This window comes from Bos indicus x Bos taurus, chromosome X, assembly GCF_003369695.1.
Source record: "Bos indicus x Bos taurus breed Angus x Brahman F1 hybrid chromosome X, Bos_hybrid_MaternalHap_v2.0, whole genome shotgun sequence".
Taxonomy (NCBI): Eukaryota; Metazoa; Chordata; class Mammalia; order Artiodactyla; family Bovidae; genus Bos; species Bos indicus x Bos taurus.
This window is the reverse complement of record NC_040105.1, coordinates 129,812,938-129,833,093: the sequence shown is the minus strand read 5'-3', so window position 1 is coordinate 129,833,093 and position 20,156 is coordinate 129,812,938. Positions and strand designations below refer to the sequence as shown.

Below are 20,156 nucleotides of genomic sequence, written 5' to 3'. Positions count from 1 at the left end.
AGAACCAGGGTATTGTTTTTTTTTTTTTAGTAACTCCCTATAATCAATTAAGATGCCTCAGAGTCTTAAGTGACTTCCAAAGTCACTCGTTCCAAGTGAAGGACTGCTCAATTTAAGTGCGTTGCTCTGGACCAGGCTCTGGACCAAGCATAGGAAATCAAAGGTGAAGGGGGGAATCTCTGAAGACAGCAACAAAAACCACAAAAAAAGGTGTCATGATTTGAATGAAAATAATGATTAAATTGCTAAATTAAGTTGCTGAAAATTGCAAACAGCTGGAGCAAATCTGCTAGACCTACATGGGGAGCGACACAAAGTGGCAGAATGTGGAGGCGCTCTTTAATTCTCAGGAGAAGTGCATTGCTTGCTATCTTTAAGACAATCATCTTCATCAAATTGTGACAAAATTACCTAGCTTTATTTCAATTGAAAAAAAAAAAAACAAAGCTAGAAAAATGTTAAAAGATTAAAATTCAGAAGCGATCTGTGTCTTTGGCTAACCAGTCATACCCCTTGAATAATGGGAAAACATTTAGGAATTTATAAGTTCATTGGGAAAATACAATACCAGCTGTCATTTTCATATTAAAAAATCGCATATTTGCTCTCCACAATTCAAGGTGGAAAATTTAGAATGCTTAAATTGAGCTCTAAAATGATAAGCAATGTCTATTAATGAAAATATTTACCAAACTCTTTAGCAAATGCAACTGCGTAGATAAAAGATATAACCTACAAATATTACATTAATACTTAAAGAAACTTACTGTTCTACTGGGAACTTCTACATCTGTGTAACAAACATGCTGTTATTCAGTTCATCTACTGATAATGGGGGTATCTATAGTAGTAAAAAAGATTTTAGATTAAAACAGTTTCTTGAGAGAATTCCATTTATTTTGTTCACTGCTTGGACATGGTAATCAAAAACCATAATCAATTTCATAGAAAAATTTTGACATATTAACCATATCCAGTAATAGTTAATGTTGCAAAGCACAGGTTAGAATGTGGTTTGTTTCCCCAATGAATTAATGCTCTGTGTCCTATAGGGTTATCAAACTTGTACTTAAAACAACAGTGGACTTAAAGTCTTAAAGTGTGGTTACCATTTTAATAAGGTGAAATACCCATCATATTACACAATAATTATTTTAAGTATCTCCTTACAATTTCAAGACTTCCCCCAAATTCATCATTTGTCTTGTGACTCTGCCTGTAAAAACCTCAAGCAAATGAAAATTAAAACATGACAAACACATCTAATGTATAAGAAGGAATTTCTCATGTAATCACTGGGTCATGATAAGCATATCTGTGCCTTGGAAAGAAATGTGTTATCTTTCTTTCCAGTAGACCTGAAGACAAAGGTGATGACAGTACTAAGCAAAAGTTCAAATGCAATAACTAGAAATGGTAGTAAAGTAAATTCTGTTCTCAACCAATGAGGAAACATTAAAAAAAATTAGTATATGTATTTGAGGATTGGTGTAGTAGCAACAACTGTATATATAATCTATTGGGTAACATCTGTAACCAATTAAAAGAGCCTATTCTGCTGATTCATCTCAGGATGTGTAGCAAAGCAGGAACATCTGTCCAGAATATACAGAAAAAGAAAAATTCTAAATCTAAGAATGGCTTAAGAAAGACTAATATCTCTCACCAATCCCCAAAGCATATACTGTGCCTTATCAACACACTGTAGTTAGCTAGGTCCAAACAGGTGAAATAAATGGCCAAACCTGATTGCCTGGAGCTGTTGCAACGAAGGGAATGCTGGTAGCAGGTGGTGGTGCTGCAGACATAGTGGTGGGTGCAGCACTGTGCATCATGGGCACTTTCAGTAGGAATCATGGAAGCAACACACGAGAGGGTGGAGCAACCACGATATAAACGATGGAATGGGGCGTGGCAGGTATCGCAGCAACAAGCCATGTGACATCATCATGATGAATACGCCAGGGTGCAACATGCAATCACAGTCAGTGCAAAGCAACACAGCATGGAAGGGGGAAAAATTTAAAAAGAGAAAAGGGGAAAGCCAATTATAGTTACCATTAAGGAAAATGGAATCATTCTCAACATTTACCAATAGTTAGTTTTTGAACAGAATCACACTGTAGTTGACTTCAAGGGCCAAATTTTCAGAAGGGGTTACAACGGGTGCCTAGGACAAATCTGTTTTTACCAAGGCTATCTCTATGAATAGCTAGTCAAGCAGAAAAGTAACTTGGTTGTGTATTCACAATGGGAATATGGAACTGTAAATTGGTATTTGGGTTCATTAACTCATGACAGACATGAGTGCTGTCACTAGATTTGTAGGTGCAGAGGGACAGTTTCATATAAATATACTTACCTGATTTGCATACAAAAAGATTATAGTTTGGTGGGTATATGGTAGAGAGCATATACAAAGAATACAGTGGACTATGTGTGCAGGTTTTATGCACATCTGTGGCAAAGCCCTTGGAAACTTGGGCTACTTATGAAACTACTCAGGCTGCTTATTTATTGTTTCATAAATAGCCCAAGTTTCCAAGGGGAACTTCATAGTAAATATCCAATGAAATCTTGCCTTCACTGCAAATAGTACAGCGACAGTGACTAGCAGCAGTAACAACTTTTTTCAGGTGGATTTCTCTTTGCCTTTTCTAGTTTCTATGTCATTTTCAAAGTTTCTTGGATGCTCTTCTTTTTTTCTAACTCATTTTGCAAAGCCAACCAAGGAATTAATGTGTGAATGGCAAGTGGGCATATGTAATACTTTGCATCTACATCGATTGAATTCAGATTTTCTGAAAGTTGACAGAGAAAGTGAATGGCCTAGGGAGAGGAAAATCAACGTATGCAATGTCATAGAAACCATAAATGTACCCCAAGTGGTGATTAACAGAAACTCTGCAATAATTGCTCATGCCCATCTATCTCTACCTATCAACACCCCTTATTGTGAAAAGTGAAGTGAAAGTGTTAGTCGTTCAGTTACGTCTGACTGTTTGTGATCCCATGGACTGTAGCCTGCCAGACTCCTCTGTCCATGGAAATTCTCTAGGCAAGAATACTGGAGTGGGTAGTCATACCCTCCCCTCCAGGGGATCTTCCCAATCCAGGGATTGAACCCGGGTCTCCTGCACTGCAGGCAGATTCTTTACCATCTGAGCCATCAGGGAAGTCCATCCCTTATTGTAGCACATGTGAGTTCTAAAAACACTCTTGTTTCCCCTTTAGGAGCACAGCAATTGCACAGGGAGCAGTACCAGTGGAGCATGCAGTTTGCATTCCTACACAAAGCTCTTAGGCAAAAGGACAAGGGAGCAGAGGCACAAAATGGGTAGATGGAGACACATTTCATGAACTTGCAAAAGTCTGTTCTCCTAATCATATGCATATAATGCTTCTGTTAGTATCAGTGGAGACGTTTTTAATTCTGACAGGGCATCACTAATAACAGTGGCCTCACCTGTCAGTGAGTGCATCTACTATGTGGCTGTCATCTTGAGGTTTTTGCTTTATCTTGATAAACCCCTTGACTCTGCATCAACTTTGGCTGACCAATGAGATGCAGGTCAAGCTGTTGCAAACTCTCGAAAAGGATAAAAGGAACTGGATTGATATGAGATGGTGGGGTGAGGTGGGGTAATTCTTCCCTGTATGGAACAGGGCTATTTTCTCCTGGTCTGTTCCTGGTGCCTATGGAAATGACAGGAGCCGTGAACTCCCCCGGAGTTCTGAGAGGCAAACCAGTCGCTTTCCTTGTTTTCTTTCTAGGTGGCGCTAGTGGTAAAGAACCTGCCTGCCAACGCAGGTAGAGGTTAAGAGACATGGATTCGATCCCTGGGTGGGAAAGATCCCCTGCAAGAGGGCATGGCAACCCACTCCAGTCTTTTTGCCTGGAGAATTCCCATGGACAGAGGAGCCTGGTGGGCTACAGTCTATGGGGTCACAGAGTTGGACATGACTGAAGTGACTTAGCACACACGCATGCACAGAATGGTTTTGAGATGGCTACCATATTGGATGGGTGGCTAATTAAACGTTCTGTGTGTTACTGTTTATTAAAAATCACATACCCCCAAAGAGTCATTTTGAAATGATTTTGTGGTGCCTTGTTTCTGTGCAGATGGCACTTCATCCTAGAACACTATAGACAGCATTACAAAACACTACAGAAGGCTCTAGTTTTGCTTTTTTGCAACATCTAAATATTGAATGATTTTGATCTTTTGGGTAACCTTTTTTGGGAGGAATGGTTTTGTTGTACTTTACAAATTATACATTTGAAGTATTTTAAATATTTTACAATTTCTTAGTTTCTTAAAACTGCCCATTCTGGCTAGATAAGGAAATGTTTCAAGATATTTTAGCTACAATTTTTAGTGTGAAAATACAGAAATGGCAAGGTCAGTATTCAACCACAGCAGCAATGAACTAGAACTTGAGAGTGTACGACTGCTGTGATTTCACAAAAACATGTAACAGACAGCACCATATTAAAACCAAAATACTCAGAAAATTTTCAGCTATATCATCCAGTTGCTTGTTTCTTTCACAGTCACAATAAAAAACACTTTTCTTTTCAGATTAGAAAAAGTTGAGAATTTTTGTACAAAACCTACCAACACTTGAAGCGGGTGCCATGCACAGTATTGGCCCTGGACACCATGCAGAAAAGCGTGAAAAGTAAAGAAAAGAGATATTTCATTATTAAAGCTTTATTGATAGAAATAATTTTTAACTAGAATGATATTCTTAGCAATATTAATGAACCAGCACATGCATATCCAGTAATCTCCCATGCTCATAATTACGGCTTAAGACCCCAAACCCAGGTGATCAGAGTAATTCTTGGATTCTTAGGTATAAAAATGAATGTTAATTTTTTCTTTAAAGGCATTAGCTCAACTTGGTTGTATATTTATTTTGGACTAATATAGCCTAAGTGCTTTTGATTATGAAAGGGAGAGTTTTAATTTATTACATATATGATTTTCAAAATATGCACCAAGACCTGGCAGCTGGTGCCAGGAAGTTCTACTTAGGGCACTAATCTACTGTTATGTCCCCCCACCCCCTAGTGATCAACGGCTTGACTGTGAACATACGGCGAACAGGATTTTCATCAAGGGGGGCTCTCAACCCGACAAGGTTTTATTTTGCCATAAATTAAGGGGAAAGGGATTCTTCTGACAGTTTTGCTTATAAATCTAGAGTTTTAAATTAGCCAAATCCAGGTCAAAAAAGGCTAAAAATTGTGTTTTTAAATGGTATCATGAAGAACTATTAAGGTTAGTAACTAGACAGAAGTTAAGATTTTTATGGCTTCTTTCAAAATTAATTAACTGATTAATATATCAGTGAATCAATGGGTTTCTTTAAGTCCAGGCATATAATACTATTATATGATGTTTATTTTAAAAGACTATGGCTTAAATTTTTCTTTTCAATTTTGTACAAAACTGTTATACTAGTAAATATAGTTGAATATAGGAGGTAATAGAATACGCTGCAAAGTATTAGGAAAATGTGATAAACTTCCATATATTTTATATTAACTGATTTAAGAGTAGAGGCTAAAACTCCCTGTTTTATATTGTATTATATAAATACACACTGTATTATACTGTATATATATATTGTGTGTGTGTATATATATATATATATATATATACACTGTATTATTCTGTAATCTAAATTTAAAGGTAGTTTTATTATAGCTATCTTTGGCATATCAAAGACATACAGACTACCTATTTTTGCAATGCTGAAGCTCAGAAACTTTTTTGAGATCAGACCATTGCCTTTGAAAGTGATACCTAAGAGTCAAAGAATTAGTTTAAGACTGAAACAAGTGAATCAAACATGAAAAGCAAAAATTAAGAAATGCTCAAAAGAAAAATGCTGATAGCATTTCCTAGTTTGATTTCAAAACCATTAATTTTCAGGAATCACAGGAAAACAGTTGGTTCTGTATACAAACAGACTGAGCATAACTGCGTTGTTTTATTTCTAATCAAAATACCCATTGACCATTTCTTTGAAAGCTGGTGTAAAGTGTATTCACTCACAACACCACTCAACTTACAGGGCCCAGCCCCATTCTCACCTGTAGGAATGAACTGCGGCTGCGGCTGTGGCTGCGGCATCGGCACGTTAGGCAGAGCCTGTTGGCGGTGGAACACATTGGGATTAAAGACTGGTGGGGCACAACTGACCTTTTCAAGTGCCGATCTCTTTGGTATCAGTTGCAGTGTACCAGGCTGTAGGCCCTGTGAGGGAAGGATAGATTAATAAGTAATACCAAGGAAAGTAAAATATGTACTCAGACCAAGCAAGCAGCAGTTAAATAAAGTCTGGCCTGGGCACCCTTTGCGAGGGTCACCATTGAGCAAGGTAACCAACTAAAGAGATGAAGTCGTTCACTATATGACTACATACTCAGTCCAAAATAGAAAATGAACATATCGGGGGTGGAAGAAGTTTTTCAGCTTCACTAATTTAGACAAATGAGTGAAGTTGAAAAGGACTTCATCAGGTGGGCAAGATGTGACAGGATGCTGTTGACAGCAAAGAATCATTTAAAATTAACATCGAAGGCTTCCCAGGTGGGTCAGTGGTGGAGAATCTGCCTGCCAGTGCAAGAGACACAGTTCCGATCCCTGATGCAACATGCCTGTGGAGCAACAAACCCCAGCATCACAACTACAAAGCCTGTGCTTTAGAGCCCAGGAACTGCAATTACTGGACCCTGGGCACCCTAGAGCCTGTGCTCCGCCACGACAGAAGCCACCGCAATGAGAAGTCTGTGCACCACAACTAGAGAAAGCCCACACGCAGCAACAAAGACCCTGTGCAACCAAAAAGAAAAAAACAAAAATGAAAAATACATAAAACTAACATGTAAGCGATGCTCATCTATTCACCTATTACAATGAGATTAGCAGAAGCAACTTATTAACAGGAAAGGGATTTTTGCCAGTTCAAACTGATCTAAATCAAGGAGATAAATGGCATATAGGTGAAAAAAAACAGATGTCAGTAGATCTGAGTCTGATTCTGTAGCTCCGAAATTCAATTTATATAAGGATTTCAGGTCCAAACCCTATAACTGTATATTTCCCAACTAATGTGTAAGGAAAAAGCAAATGAATGAATCGCCTGCACCATCCACCTCACCTAGAAACCATAGTTAGCAAAATGTACGCAATTCTCATTTATTTAGAGACCCGCCGGGCATTTCGGTATGTACCATTTGCTTTGTTAAGACCTTGTAAGGTTGAATTTAAGGTAAGAGGTTTTACTCTTACTGTGTTAAAATCTTCCTTTCATGTCTACAATTCTTTAAAATCCTACTGTGCTTATAATATTCAGTCAAACTTGCCCCTGGATCAGATTCACTAGAGAAATTGGACCTGACATTTTTCCCTCTACTAACTGCAGAGTACTTTAAAAACATGTCCTGCTGACAACTGGGTATGCTCTAAATTCTTAAGGAGATGGGCACATTTATGCTGAGTACCTAGCCTTCCATATGCCAAAGAGGGCATGCCATGACCTCCTTATTCCTGTGGATAAAGAAGGCCTAACAGTATCTCTATTTTTATTTGGGAACTTTATAGCACGTCTTCAAGTCTTTTATATGCATACAAGTTGCTTTCAGTGATTTCAACCTGAGCATGAACAAGAACAGAGTAAAAAAAAAAATCTCCTTTCAAAAAGCATTTCAACTGTGAATCCTTACAATACAGAAAGTTTAAACTTCTTCATGCAGCCCCCTTTGTTTAATCTTATCTCACACAAATTCCTATGGGTAAATGCAACTTTTACCTTGAAGACTCTGCTCTGATGACTCAGAAAGGCATTTTATATTGATGTTCAAAAATATCAGTTGAAGGCCTATTATATAGTATATTTAACTCTACATGGAAATTTGGGACTGACATATATATCTTACCAAACACACCAAAATCATCAGAAATAGGCACATACATATGAAAGTCCCATGACTGAGCATGGGACAGGTTTACCAAAGCACAGGCAAGCCATTTCTCATGCATCCCATGCATATGAGAACCTTTATTTTTAGGGAGCCAACTGTATTTTCTCTATGCCACCAACAGAAATAACTAACAATTGGAGGCTTAAATTCTGCATTGATATTCTGGATACCTTCCTATTTTCATAGCTAAAAACTCCCTCATTCAAAAGAATTTAAGACAAAAAATGTGAAGAAGTCTTTTTTTTTTTTTTTTTTAACATTCATTCACAGATTCTGCTGTCCAGATGAAGGGAGAAAATAAGTGTGTTCTATGTTGGTGCTCAGCTCTTTCACAAAGTCGTGGGTTCAGTTATGAGAGAGCAGGGTTACTGAGAAAGAGGGACAAGTCCAACATTGGTGCGGTGGCCCCAGAGCTGTCATCTGTGAGAGAAGTTTGGAGAAATTTGGGGCATTTGGTTTAGAGAAAAGACATGAGAATCAGGTTCCTATGAAATAGGGATAGACGTTTTTTGGTAATAAAATAAGTGTATGTGCCAGTTAAAGTGAGGTAGATTTTAACTCAGTATGAGAAAACCTTCTTAATAAATAGGGATGCCTGAAAATAAATGTATCTCTCTCATGAAAAGGAAAGATCTCTGTCATGGGCTTCAGGGTCATGGAGGTGATTTTCTCCCACAGCCAGGAAAAATGAGCTTTCCTCAGAATGTTGTCCCTTATTTGGGTTATACCGTATTACATGAGGAAAGGTCCAGGATGTAAAAGAAATGGATAGCTTACAGCCTATCAAAATAATTGACAGCTATGACAAACCTAAGTAATCATAATTCCTACTTTTCAGCCTATCATACAATAGTGTTATGAAAGTATTTTTTCTACCTCCTACCTTACATAGTTAAGTAGAACTAACTTTTCTCCAAAATTTACTTACTATGGCAACCCAATAGTCAGGTCTCTTCTCCCAACCATATAGAAATTCCCCCTCAAGCCTTGCCTGGCTGCTGCCTTGAAATCATCAACTTTTGGGAATCAGAACTTAATTACCAACTCATCCTCCAAGTCCTCTGTTTTTGAAAGTTACTAAGGATATTACCAGCAAAGTGCCCATCTAGGTGGCTCACAGGATATTAAGGTTAGTTAGGCTGTAAAAATCACTCAAAAATAATTTACTGCTTAAGTTGTATAATTTACTCCTTCTTAAAAAATGGGAGAAAAAGCACAGTAAGAATCATTAGGAAAGCTTTTAAATAATTACCTTTAGACACTTTTAGTGAATTAGAATAAATAGGTTCTTTCCTTTCCAGTTTATATCCTAGGAGATTCATTTTAAGGTCCACTCATGACTATCCAAGATTGTGATTCCAGGGTATTAGACAAATTGAGGCATATATGAATCATTTATCCCCAAACAGAGAGTCGACAAGTCCTAGCCTGTTCTTACCATTGCAGTGGCAGCTGAATGGTTCATCTGGTAATGAGCTGCTTTGAGTTTGGCTTGCAAGTGCGCAGGAGGATGAAAATACTTGCATTTCTCCCGGGAGCATCGACCTTTGATATAATCCATGCAGATGGTCACAGTATTATCACTTGTCTCAATCATGGACACATCAGTAGGGTGAGCATAGCGGCAATCATTCTCACCACGGGTACAATTACCTCGCTGAAATTCACGGCAAACCTTAAAAAAAAAAAAAAAAAATCACATTGACGCTTGGAAGGTTATCAGTTTTTATTTATTTTGCCAGTGAATGTAAGAGCAACAGTACATATTCTTTTGTCATCTATTTAGGAAAAATTTCAAAACTTGAAGGATAAAGTCAAGCCATAGTCACTATGAGACATAAACATAAACAAAATTTCTCTTCCAAGAAAGATAACAATCCATTGTCCCCAAAGGAAGTTTGTCAGCTTTCCTTACATTGAAATGAAAGTATTCTTGAAAATTAGGCTTCCCTGGTGGCTCAGCAATAAAGAATCACCTGCCAATACAGGAGACGCAGGCTTGATCCCTGGGTTGGAAAGATCCCCTGGAGTAGGAAATGGCAGCCCACTCCAGTATTCTTGCCTGGAAAATCCCATGGACAGAGGAGCCTGGTGGGCTACAGTGTATGGGGTTGCAAAAGAGTTGGATATAACTTAGCGATTAACCAACAACAACCAATTATTGAAAACCAGTTTTTAATCCTCCACTTGATACACAGCCTAAAGTGTAATTAGCTATATTTGCAGGAGAGGATTATTTTGTTAAGGGCCAAGATATGTCTTTATCACACAACAATGTGCTTTTTACAAGCAGACGTGTGAACCATGACTAAAGGACATGTACAGATTCCAGTCCGATACATAGCCAAGCATTTGAGGAGCTGCCAATGGAGCTGACTTTGTAAGAAACTGACTAGTTATTTATTTCAACTTATGAAAAAGGACATAGTTTGAAGGATTTCCATAAATCAAAAAGCTGTTTGCAATTTTTAGTTTCCTTTTCTTAGGTATAAGGATATTTCTGATCTAGTACATCATTCATAATATGGAGAAACAGGTTTAGACTCTATGAGACTCATTTACATTCTGCATTCATAGGCAGTTAATGGGTCTTTTATTTTCAGTTTGATTATTCTAGCAAGTAGAGATCCACCAGTGAATACAGACTGTAATTCCAGACTGTAAAGCTGGAGCATGCCCACCAGACTCTCTGTGCCATAACAGAGGAGACACACAATCAGCAGCCGGGCAAACTAAGACATTGTTTGACCTACTGTACAACTGTGCACTTCATAACAGGGTAAAACTGCAGCAGTAAAACGTCTAATACTTCTCTGAGGTTATATTCCAGCAGCTTAAAACCCAGATGTACTTATTTAAAGCATTTAAGACACCAGGTTCTGGAAATGTTTATGCATAAGGCTAATATCTACCCTTATGAGTATTCATAGATTTCTACACAAATACCTCCAGTTTATCTGAACGTATCGGTTTTGGAGCAACAGGCCCTGGCAGTGGCAGAGGTGGGTTTCCAGAAATCAGAACAGGTGCGTTTTGTACCAGTTCGGCGGGGACCAGGCCCATCCCAGGATGATGAGGTAAGTAAGGATTGTAAGCCATGGCAGGATTAGCTGCAATTGCAGGATTCACAGGAAAAGAATTCTGTATGTTTAAAAGAAGAAAAAAAGGTGTTAGAGGTCAATAGATTATTCCTATTATTACACAAAGAAGCAGTCTTTCAAAAAGCATAAGCCATATCAAAATTTACCACTGTATCTTCTGATTTATTTTTAGTATCATATTAATTCCCATATAAGAGTTCCTTTTAAACCAACAAATCTCTTTGAGTAACAAACTTACTGGTAAGCTGATAAACCAAGCCACATAATTTTAACATTTATGAGTTAGGTAAATCAAATCGCACTGATGGAGTCTGTTCCAAACATGTTTTCCCTAGCACTTCCACTTTTACGTAAAAACCTTGTCACCATCGATATCATATATGTGGGCATTCTGAAGGCCCCATTCATTTCACTGTCCTCCTTTCTCTTCCTGGCAGTACTGCTTTGCTCCAAAGCTTCTGGTCCCACCATGGTTCCCACCTGCCCTACCGAACACTTGCTTTTCTTCCCAGCCCACTATCAATTATGAAGACAGGCAAAGAGGGAGGAAGAAAGGAGTGGATTTTAAAAGGTGAGAGCTTTCACAACTTCTTGCTGTCTACCTAAAAGGAGAATGGTATGGTCATTTTTTTAAAAGAGGTCTTATTTTACAAACGAATCTGACTTGACTAGCCTTGTCTTTATCTAAGGGACCAGATAATATGCACAGTTTAAAAGAGGGCCCTAAATATCCTAAATAGGATTCCTGTTAGGCAGGGAGAGATAACAGGATTATAAGGTACATACACTAGAGTATAACTGGTAAAGGCTTGGAAATGCAAAAGGCTATTACTGGGTTTTTAAATTTTTTACCAGTCCTGATCTCAAAGAGTGTAATATATGTATTGCCTTTATTATTATCTGTGATGAAATAATGTATCACTTTACTGTGCTGTTTTCCAGTGTGTTCCACATGGGAGCATCTTTTCTTCTCAATGTGGTGATAATTTCTTTGATAGTTCTCTTGCCTCCCCTACAGCACCCAATATACATAGTGAATGACTGATAAAATCAATGACATAATTTAAAAATAAATGTAAACGTTTTAATGAATGAATAACAAATCCTGGTTAAACGTAGTATATTTCTAATAGTGACTTTATACTGTAGGTGCACTGCGGTACAACCGGTGATGTCTCATGTATTACTAAGAGCATGTGTTCTTGCTTTCTTTTTAATTTCTTTCACTAAAAAAAAAAACATCTGTTGCACTGTCAAGCTGTGCCCACATCCTGTGCTAGATCACAATAATAGGAACGGTTCTAAATGGAGGTAGAGTAGGACTCTGTAGAGTAGGAAGTGAGGGACAGTCTATATTCATGCAGCCACCCCCTAGCTGGAGTTGAAATTTTCACCAGCATAGCCTTCTCCATGAAACCCGTGTTATAAACCACATTCACCTTGGAAGGAAGGGCTTCCCCATTAGCACTCTACCTTAAGATGACTTTGTTGTTTAGTCACTAAGTTGTTTCCAAATCTTTTGTAATCACATGGACTGTAGCCCTGCCAGGCTCCTCCTGTCTATGGAATTTTTCCAGGCAAGAATACTGGAGTGGGTTGCCATTTCCTACTCCAGGGGACCTTCCCCACCCAAAGACTGAACGTGTGGCTCCTGTGTCTCCTGCACTGCAGGCGGATTCTTTACCACTGAGCCACTGGGGAAGCCTTAGATGAGTTTTGTTTACTTGCTAAGTTGTGTCCAACTCTTTGCAACACCATGGACTGTAGCCCACAGGCTCCTCTGTCCATGGAATTTTCCAGGCAAAAATACTGGAGTGGGTTATTATTTCCTTCTCCACAGTGAATTTATCATTAGCTAACTGGCAAATTAGGAACAATGGAAAGAACATGTCCCGCCCGCTTCCAAACTAGTAAGACTCATCACGGTAAGTAGAGAAGGCATGGTGGCCAAGAGTTTTAAGAGGAAAGGGGTGACACCACGTGGGAGGAAAGATGATGGGGCAGTCAGAGGAAGTGCCTTAAGGTTTGAGGACAAAAGCCAAAGGCTGACCCACCCTAACTAGCACTGTGATATAACAGGTTATAGGAACATATCATACTTCTCACAGAATGAGATACAAAGCTTCAGGAATTAACTGATGTGATATTATTTTATATAATGAGCTAAGACTTCGTCTGACAGAATGTGGTCCACTGGAGAAGGGAATGGCAAACCACTTCAGTATTCTTGGCCTTGAGAACCCCATGAACAGTATGAAAAGGCAAAATGATAGGATACTGAAAGAGGAACTCCCCAGGTGGGTAGGTGCCCAATATGCTACTGGAGATCAATGGAGAAATAACACAAGAAAGAATGAAGAGATGGAACCAAAGCAAAAACAACACCCAGTTGTGGATGTGACTGTTGATAGAAGCAAGGTCTGATGCTATAAAGAGTAATATTGCATAGGAACCTGGAATGTCAGGTCCATGAATCAAGGCAAATTGGAAGTGGTCAAGCAGGAGATGGCAAGAGTGAACGTCGACATTCTAGGAATCAGTGAACTAAAACGGACTGGAATGGGTGAATTTAAGTCAGATGACCATTATATCTACTACTGTGGGCAGGAATCCCTTAGAAGAAATGGAGTAGCCATCATAGTCAACAAAAGAGTCCAAAATTCAGTACTTGGATGCAATCTCAAAAACGACAGAATGATATCTGTTCGTTTCCAAGGCAAACCACTCAGTATCACAGTGATCCAAGCCTATGCCCCGACCAGTAACGCTGAAGAAGTTGAAGTTGAACAGTTCTATGAAGACCTACAAGACCTTTTAGAAAGATGTCCTTTTCATTATAGGGGACTGAAATGCAAAAGTAGGAAGTCAAGAAACATCCAGAGTAACAGGCAAATGGGGCAAAGGCTAATAGGGTTCTGCCAAGAGAACACACTGGTCATAGCAAATACACTCTTCCAACAACACAAGAGAAGACTCTACACATGGACATCACCAGATGGTCAACACTGAAATCAGACTGATTATAATCTTTGTAGCCAAAGATGGAGAAGCTCTATACAGTCGGCAAAAACAAGACCAGGAGCTGACTGTGGTCATGAACTCCTTATTGCTAAATTCAGACTTAAATTGAAGAAAGTAGGGAGAATCAGTAGACCATTCAGGTATGACCTAAATCAAATCCCTTATGATTATACAGTGGAAGTGAGAAATAGATTTAAGGGCCTAGATCTGATAGATAGAGTGCCTGCTGAACTATGGAATGAGGTTCGTGACATTGTACAGGAGACAGGGATCAAGACCATCCCCATGGAAAAGAAATGCAAAAAAGCAAAATGGCTGTCTGAGGAGGCCTTACAAATAGCTTTGAAAAGAAGAGTAGCGAACAGCAAAGGAGAAAAGGAAAGATATAACCATCTGAATGCAGAGTTCCAAAGGATAGCAAGAAGAGATAAGAAAGCCTTCCTCAGCGATCAATGCAAAGAAATAGAGGAAAACAACAGAATGGGAAAGACTAGAGATCTCTTCAAGAAAATTACAGATACCAAGGCAACATTTCATGCAAAGATGGGCTCGATAAAGGACAGAAATGGTATGGACCTAACAGAAGCAGAAGATATTAAGAAGAGGTGGTAAGAATACACAGAAGAACTGTACAAAAAAGATCTTCACGACTCAGATAATCACAATGGTGTGATCACTCACCTAGAGCCAGACATCCTGGAATGTGAAGTCAAGTGGGCCTTAGAAAGCATCACTACTAACAAAGCTAGTGGAAGTGATGGAATTCCAGTTGAGCTATTTCAAATCCTGAAAGATGACGCTGTGAAAGTGCTGAACTCAATATGCCAGCAAATTTGGAAAACTCAGCAGTGGCCACAGGACTGGAAGAGGTCAGTTTTCATTCCAATCCCAAAGAAAGACAATGCAAAAGAATGCTCAAACTACTGCACAACTGCACTCATCTCACACACTAGTAAAGTAATGCTCAAAATTCTCCAAGCCAGGCTTCAGCAATACGTGAACCGTGAACTTCCAGATGTTCAAGCTGGTTTTACCAAAGGCAGAGGAACTAGAGATCAAATTGCCAACATCTGCTGGATCATGGAAAAAGCAAGAGTTCCAGAAAAGCATCTATTTCTGCTTTATTGACTATGCCAAAGCCTTTGACTGTGTGGATCACAATAAACTGTGGAAAATTCTGAAAGAGATGGTAATACCAGACCACCTGACCTGCCTCTTGAGAAATCAGGAATTCAGGTCAGGAAGCAACAGTTAGAACGGGACATGGAACAACAGACTGGTTCCAAATAGGAGAAGGAGTACATCAAGGCTGTATATTGTCACCCTGCTTATTTAACTTCTATGCAGAGTACATCATGAGAAACGCTGGGCTGGAAGAAGCACAAGCTGGAATCAAGATTGCCGGGAGAAATATCAATCACCTCAGATATGCAGATGACACCACCCTTATGGCAGAAAGTGAAGAGGAACTAAAAAGCCTCTTGATGAAGGTGAAAGAGGAGAGTGAAAAAGTTGGCATAAAGCTCAACACTCAGAAAACGAAGATCATGGCATCTGGTCCCATCACTTCATGGGAAATAGATGGGGAAACAGTGTCAGACTTTATTTTTGGGGGCTCCAAAATCACTGCAGATGGTGACTGCAGCCATGAAATTAAAAGACGCATACTCCTTGGAAGGAAAGTTATGACCAATCTAGATAGCATATTCAAAAGCAGAGACATTACTTTGCCAACAAAGGTCCGTCTAGTCAAGGCTATGGTTTTCCCAGTGGTCATGTATGGATGTGAGAGTTGGACTGTGAAGAAGGCTGAGCGCCCAAGAATTGATGCTTTTGAACTGTGGTGTTGGAGAAGACTCTTGAGAGTCCCTTGGACTGCAAGGAGATCCAACCAGTCCATTCTAAAGGAGATCAGTCCTGGGTGTTCATTGGAAGGACTGATGCTAAAGCTGAAACTCCAATACTTTGGCCACCTCACGCTAAGAGTTAACTCATTGGAAAACACCCTGATGCTGGGACGGGTTGGGTCAGGAGGAAAAGGGGACGACAGAGGATGAGATGGCTGGATGGCATCACCGACTCGATGGACATGGGTTTGGGTAAACTCCGGGAGCTGGTGATGGATAGGGAGGCCTGGCATGCTGCGATTCATGGGGTCGCAAAGAGTCGGACACGACTGAGTGACTGAACTGAACTGAAGACAGACTATCAATTTGATGATTCAGGCTGTCTCAAAATTAGCAAAAATCTCAAATGGTAAAAGTACAGAACCAAGAAGAGCCATTATTATATTTTCTAAAGCTATTGAATTAAAAGGAAAACTGGCAGATGAGTGAATTATCTAGATTACAAAATTATTAATCACTAATAAATACTGATCAATTAATAATATTTAGGAATAATGGACATGTAGCAATGCTTCCTGTTATAATAGCTCTGAACTTCTGTATTTTTTTCCTTCATTTTTGGGGGAAAATTTACTGGTTAACCTGGAATATATTTTAACCTTCTTAGGTTTGTTATATGTTCCAATCTCATGAAAACAAGCTGTAAATTAATTGGAAGTCTATATAAATAGTGCAAGGGGCTTGCTGAAAAAGCTTAGGGTTTGTAAGATTATACTGTATCATATTTACATTTTAAAGTTAGCATTGTAGATTTTACAACTATTTCCTCTTTGGTATAAACTTGATTCTATAATGCTGTTTATTGAGAAGAAGTAGGTCTTTTTTTTTTTTCTTTTTTAAAATTCTCAACCCTTGGGCACAGCTGGAACTCCTGAGTTTCTTATTTATTTTCAAATGGACATTTCTGTTTTTCACCACCACCTCTGCCCCAGGGTAAGTATTCCATTTCATGAATTTGAACATTCAAGGGCTTAGCTTTATTTAACAGCCACCTGTTATATCAGGCAGCCGCAAGTTCACACATTCAATTTTAATAAGCAAATTTAATCCTTCCTGTACCTGTCTTGCAGCCCTTGATGTAAGTTGAGCTAAACATGAACCAACCTGTGGGGTAGTCTTAATTTTAAATAAAAAGGTACCTAACAGGTTGAATCTGATTTCTATATACAGCCCAAATTGACCAGGCACTTAAATATGTTTCAGATGTTCACTCAAGCCTACAAATCGTTTACTAAATATTTGAAAATATGAGAAAGCTTTTCTCTTAGAACAAAGGGTATGGATTTTCATCTTTCTTGAATCTTGTAAAACCAACAAGAATGATGGCAACAACTGACTATATGAATAAAAAGATCACCTAGACAATTATTTACCCTCAATGTGTCTTGCAGTATTAGCTGCTAGGGTAGGAATTCCCACAAGTTACTGGTTACTTGCACGTGTGTGTGTGCTAGTCGCTTTAATCACGTCTGACTCTTTGTGACCCTATGGACTGTAGCCCGCCAGGCTCCTCTGTCCATGGGATTCTCCAGGCAAGAATACTGGAGTGGGTTTCCATGCCCTCCTCCAGGGGATCGCCCCAACCCAGGGATCAAACCCACGTCTCTTCTGTCTCCTGTGTTGCCAGGCAGATTCTTTACCACTAGTGCCACCTGGGAAGCCCCAAGTACTTAGAACTATTGGGGCCTTAGGAAATGCATTCTAAAATTTGGCGAATTGTCTCTAGAACAGTGGCACCTAATATTTTTCAAGTCCTGAACTTCTCTGGGAGTCTAATAAGAGCTGTGGACCCTGCCCATGGAAAAATTCATATGGGTACAAACTGTGATCTCAAGAAGTTCAAGGACCTCATGAAACTCACCCCGGGATTATAGAGTACTTACTGTTCAAGAGCTTGTGTTCTAGGGTAATAGTTGGCAAACCACAGCCCCTGAACCAATTCAGCCTGCCCTGTTTTTGTATGGCCAGAATGCTAAGAGTGGTTTCTCTATTTTGTTTGTAGTTGATATATACAATATTAGTTTCTGGTGTACAGCAAAGTGGTTCAGTTTTATATATTATATGCATATACTTTTAAATATTATTTCCCATTTTGGTTTATCACAGGGTATTGACTATAGCACCCTGTGCTATACAGCAGGACCTTATTGTTTATCCATTCTAGTTATAATAATAATAGCTTGCATATAATAATAATAGTTTGCAGTCCCAAACTTTCAATGCAACCCCCTCACCCATCCTCCTGGCAACCACAAGTCTGTTCTCTGTATCTGTGAGTCTGTCTCTGTTTCATAGATAACTTCCTTTGTGTCAGATTTTACATTCCACACATAAACGATATCATATGGTATTTGTCTTTCTCTTTCTGACTTCCTTTACTTAGTATGATAATCTTTAGGTCCATCTATTTGCTGTAAATGGTATTGAAAAGTTCCTTCCTTTTTATGGCTAATATTACATTATATATATATATATTCCAATATACACACAATTAGCTTTTATATATATATATGGGGTACTATAAGATAGCACTGATATGAACATAGGGCTGCATGTATCTTTCCAAAGTTTTATCTGGATCTATGCTTAGGGGTGGTATTCATGGATCCACGTCATTGTTGTTGTTTAGTCACTAAGTCATGTCCGACTCTTTTTTGACCCCATGGACTGTAGCCTTCCAGGTTCCTGTGGGCATGGGATTTCCCAGGCAAGAACACTGGAGTGGGTTGCCATTTCCTGCTCCAGGAGATCTTCCAGACCCAAGGTTTGAACCCACATCTCCTGCACTGGCAGGCAGATTCTTTACCATCTTAGCCACCTGGGAAGCCTGTAATAGATCATATGGCAACTCTCTATTTTTTAGATTTCTGAGGCACCTCCTTACCATTCTCTGTAGTGGCTGGACCAATTTACAACCCCACCAACAGTATAGGAGGGTTCTCTTGTCCCACATCCTCTCCAGCATTTGTTATTTTCTACATTGTAATATCTCATAACACATGAAAATTATATGCAATTCATGTTTCAGTTTCCATAAATAAATTACACTCTGCTCACTTGTAGACTGACATAACGAAAAGCATGGATATCTGTTTTTTCTCATTACAGAAGAACCTATGTAGTATCCTCAAATCTTGTCTCTTGTCCCACAAAGGCTGACCTATTTGTTAGTCATTTAGAGAAAATTTTGCTGACCCTCATTCTACAGGATTCAAAAATATAAAGCACTCAATTTCTGAAGTAAAGCGCTAATTGTATTAAAATCTATGGATGTGAATTTAATACTTGTAGCAAGATTACACAAATTGAAGAAGTCAGGCTTTAGAAACAAATAGTAAAGTGTTCACGTAAATGTTCTTTTACATAATTACTAAAATTCACATTCTTAACTATTTATTTATAGAATAATAACTACTTGGTAACTAAGAATGGGGAGAGAGATGGAATCCTGTAAAGGAAAAACTTTAGGAGCCACCGCATTTTGATCTTAAAGGATTCTGAAGCACCTTTGAATAATAATACAATTCAGTGAAAAACGATGCCTCAAATAAATATCTCTAGTTTACACAGACATCTTAGGAACATTGATTTATTACTTAAAATGAGTTATTCCTCAAGGTAGTATAAAGAAATAAAACCTAATAACAGCCTAGATCTCTTTGTAGTAACTTGAATAATATCCAGTGTCAGTAAAATTATTGTTGGATGAATGCAAGATACTTAACTCACTTAGGCTAATCCTGGCCTGAAGTCAATATCATAATTGAGGCCTTCCCTCTAAGCTCCTGTTTAAAGGTGGACAACTAAACATTTTCTTTTATAAGATGGATATGCAGATGACACCACCCTTATGGCAGAAAGTGAAGAAGAACTAAAAAGCCTCTCGATGAAAAGTGAAAGAGGAGAGTGAAAAAGTTGGCTTAAAGCTCAACGTTCAGAAAACTAAGATCATGGCATCTGGTCCCATCACTTCATGGCAAATATATGGGGAAACGGTGGAAACAGTGTCAGACTTAATTTTTTTGGGCTCCAAAATCACTGCAGATGGTGACTGCAGCCATGAAATTAAAAGACGTATACTCCTTGGAAGAAAAGTTATGACCAACCTAGACAGCATACTGAAAA

The 20,156-nt window shown here is 38.7% G+C and overlaps 1 protein-coding gene across 14 annotated transcripts in view; it reads right to left on the bottom strand.

The window, feature by feature from the left end:
• MBNL3 (muscleblind like splicing regulator 3) overlaps nt 1–20,156 on the bottom strand; it is a 121,103-nt gene that overhangs the window by 8,424 nt on the left and 92,523 nt on the right. For 9 of the 14 annotated variants that reach the window (XM_027533093.1, XM_027533096.1, XM_027533097.1 and 6 more), the window contains 6 exons: nt 10,949–11,143; nt 9,441–9,677; nt 6,110–6,272; nt 4,623–4,658; nt 1,746–1,840; nt 768–841 (listed from right to left, as the gene is read on the bottom strand). In XM_027533093.1, coding sequence (XP_027388894.1) covers nt 785–841; nt 1,746–1,840; nt 4,623–4,658; nt 6,110–6,272; nt 9,441–9,677; nt 10,949–11,143 — 783 coding nt within the window. In that variant the 3' untranslated portion in view covers nt 768–784. The remainder of the gene's footprint in view (nt 1–767; nt 842–1,745; nt 1,841–4,622; nt 4,659–6,109; nt 6,273–9,440; nt 9,678–10,948; nt 11,144–20,156) is intronic. The other 5 variants (XM_027533098.1, XM_027533103.1, XM_027533099.1 and 2 more) reach the window with 4 other exon arrangements.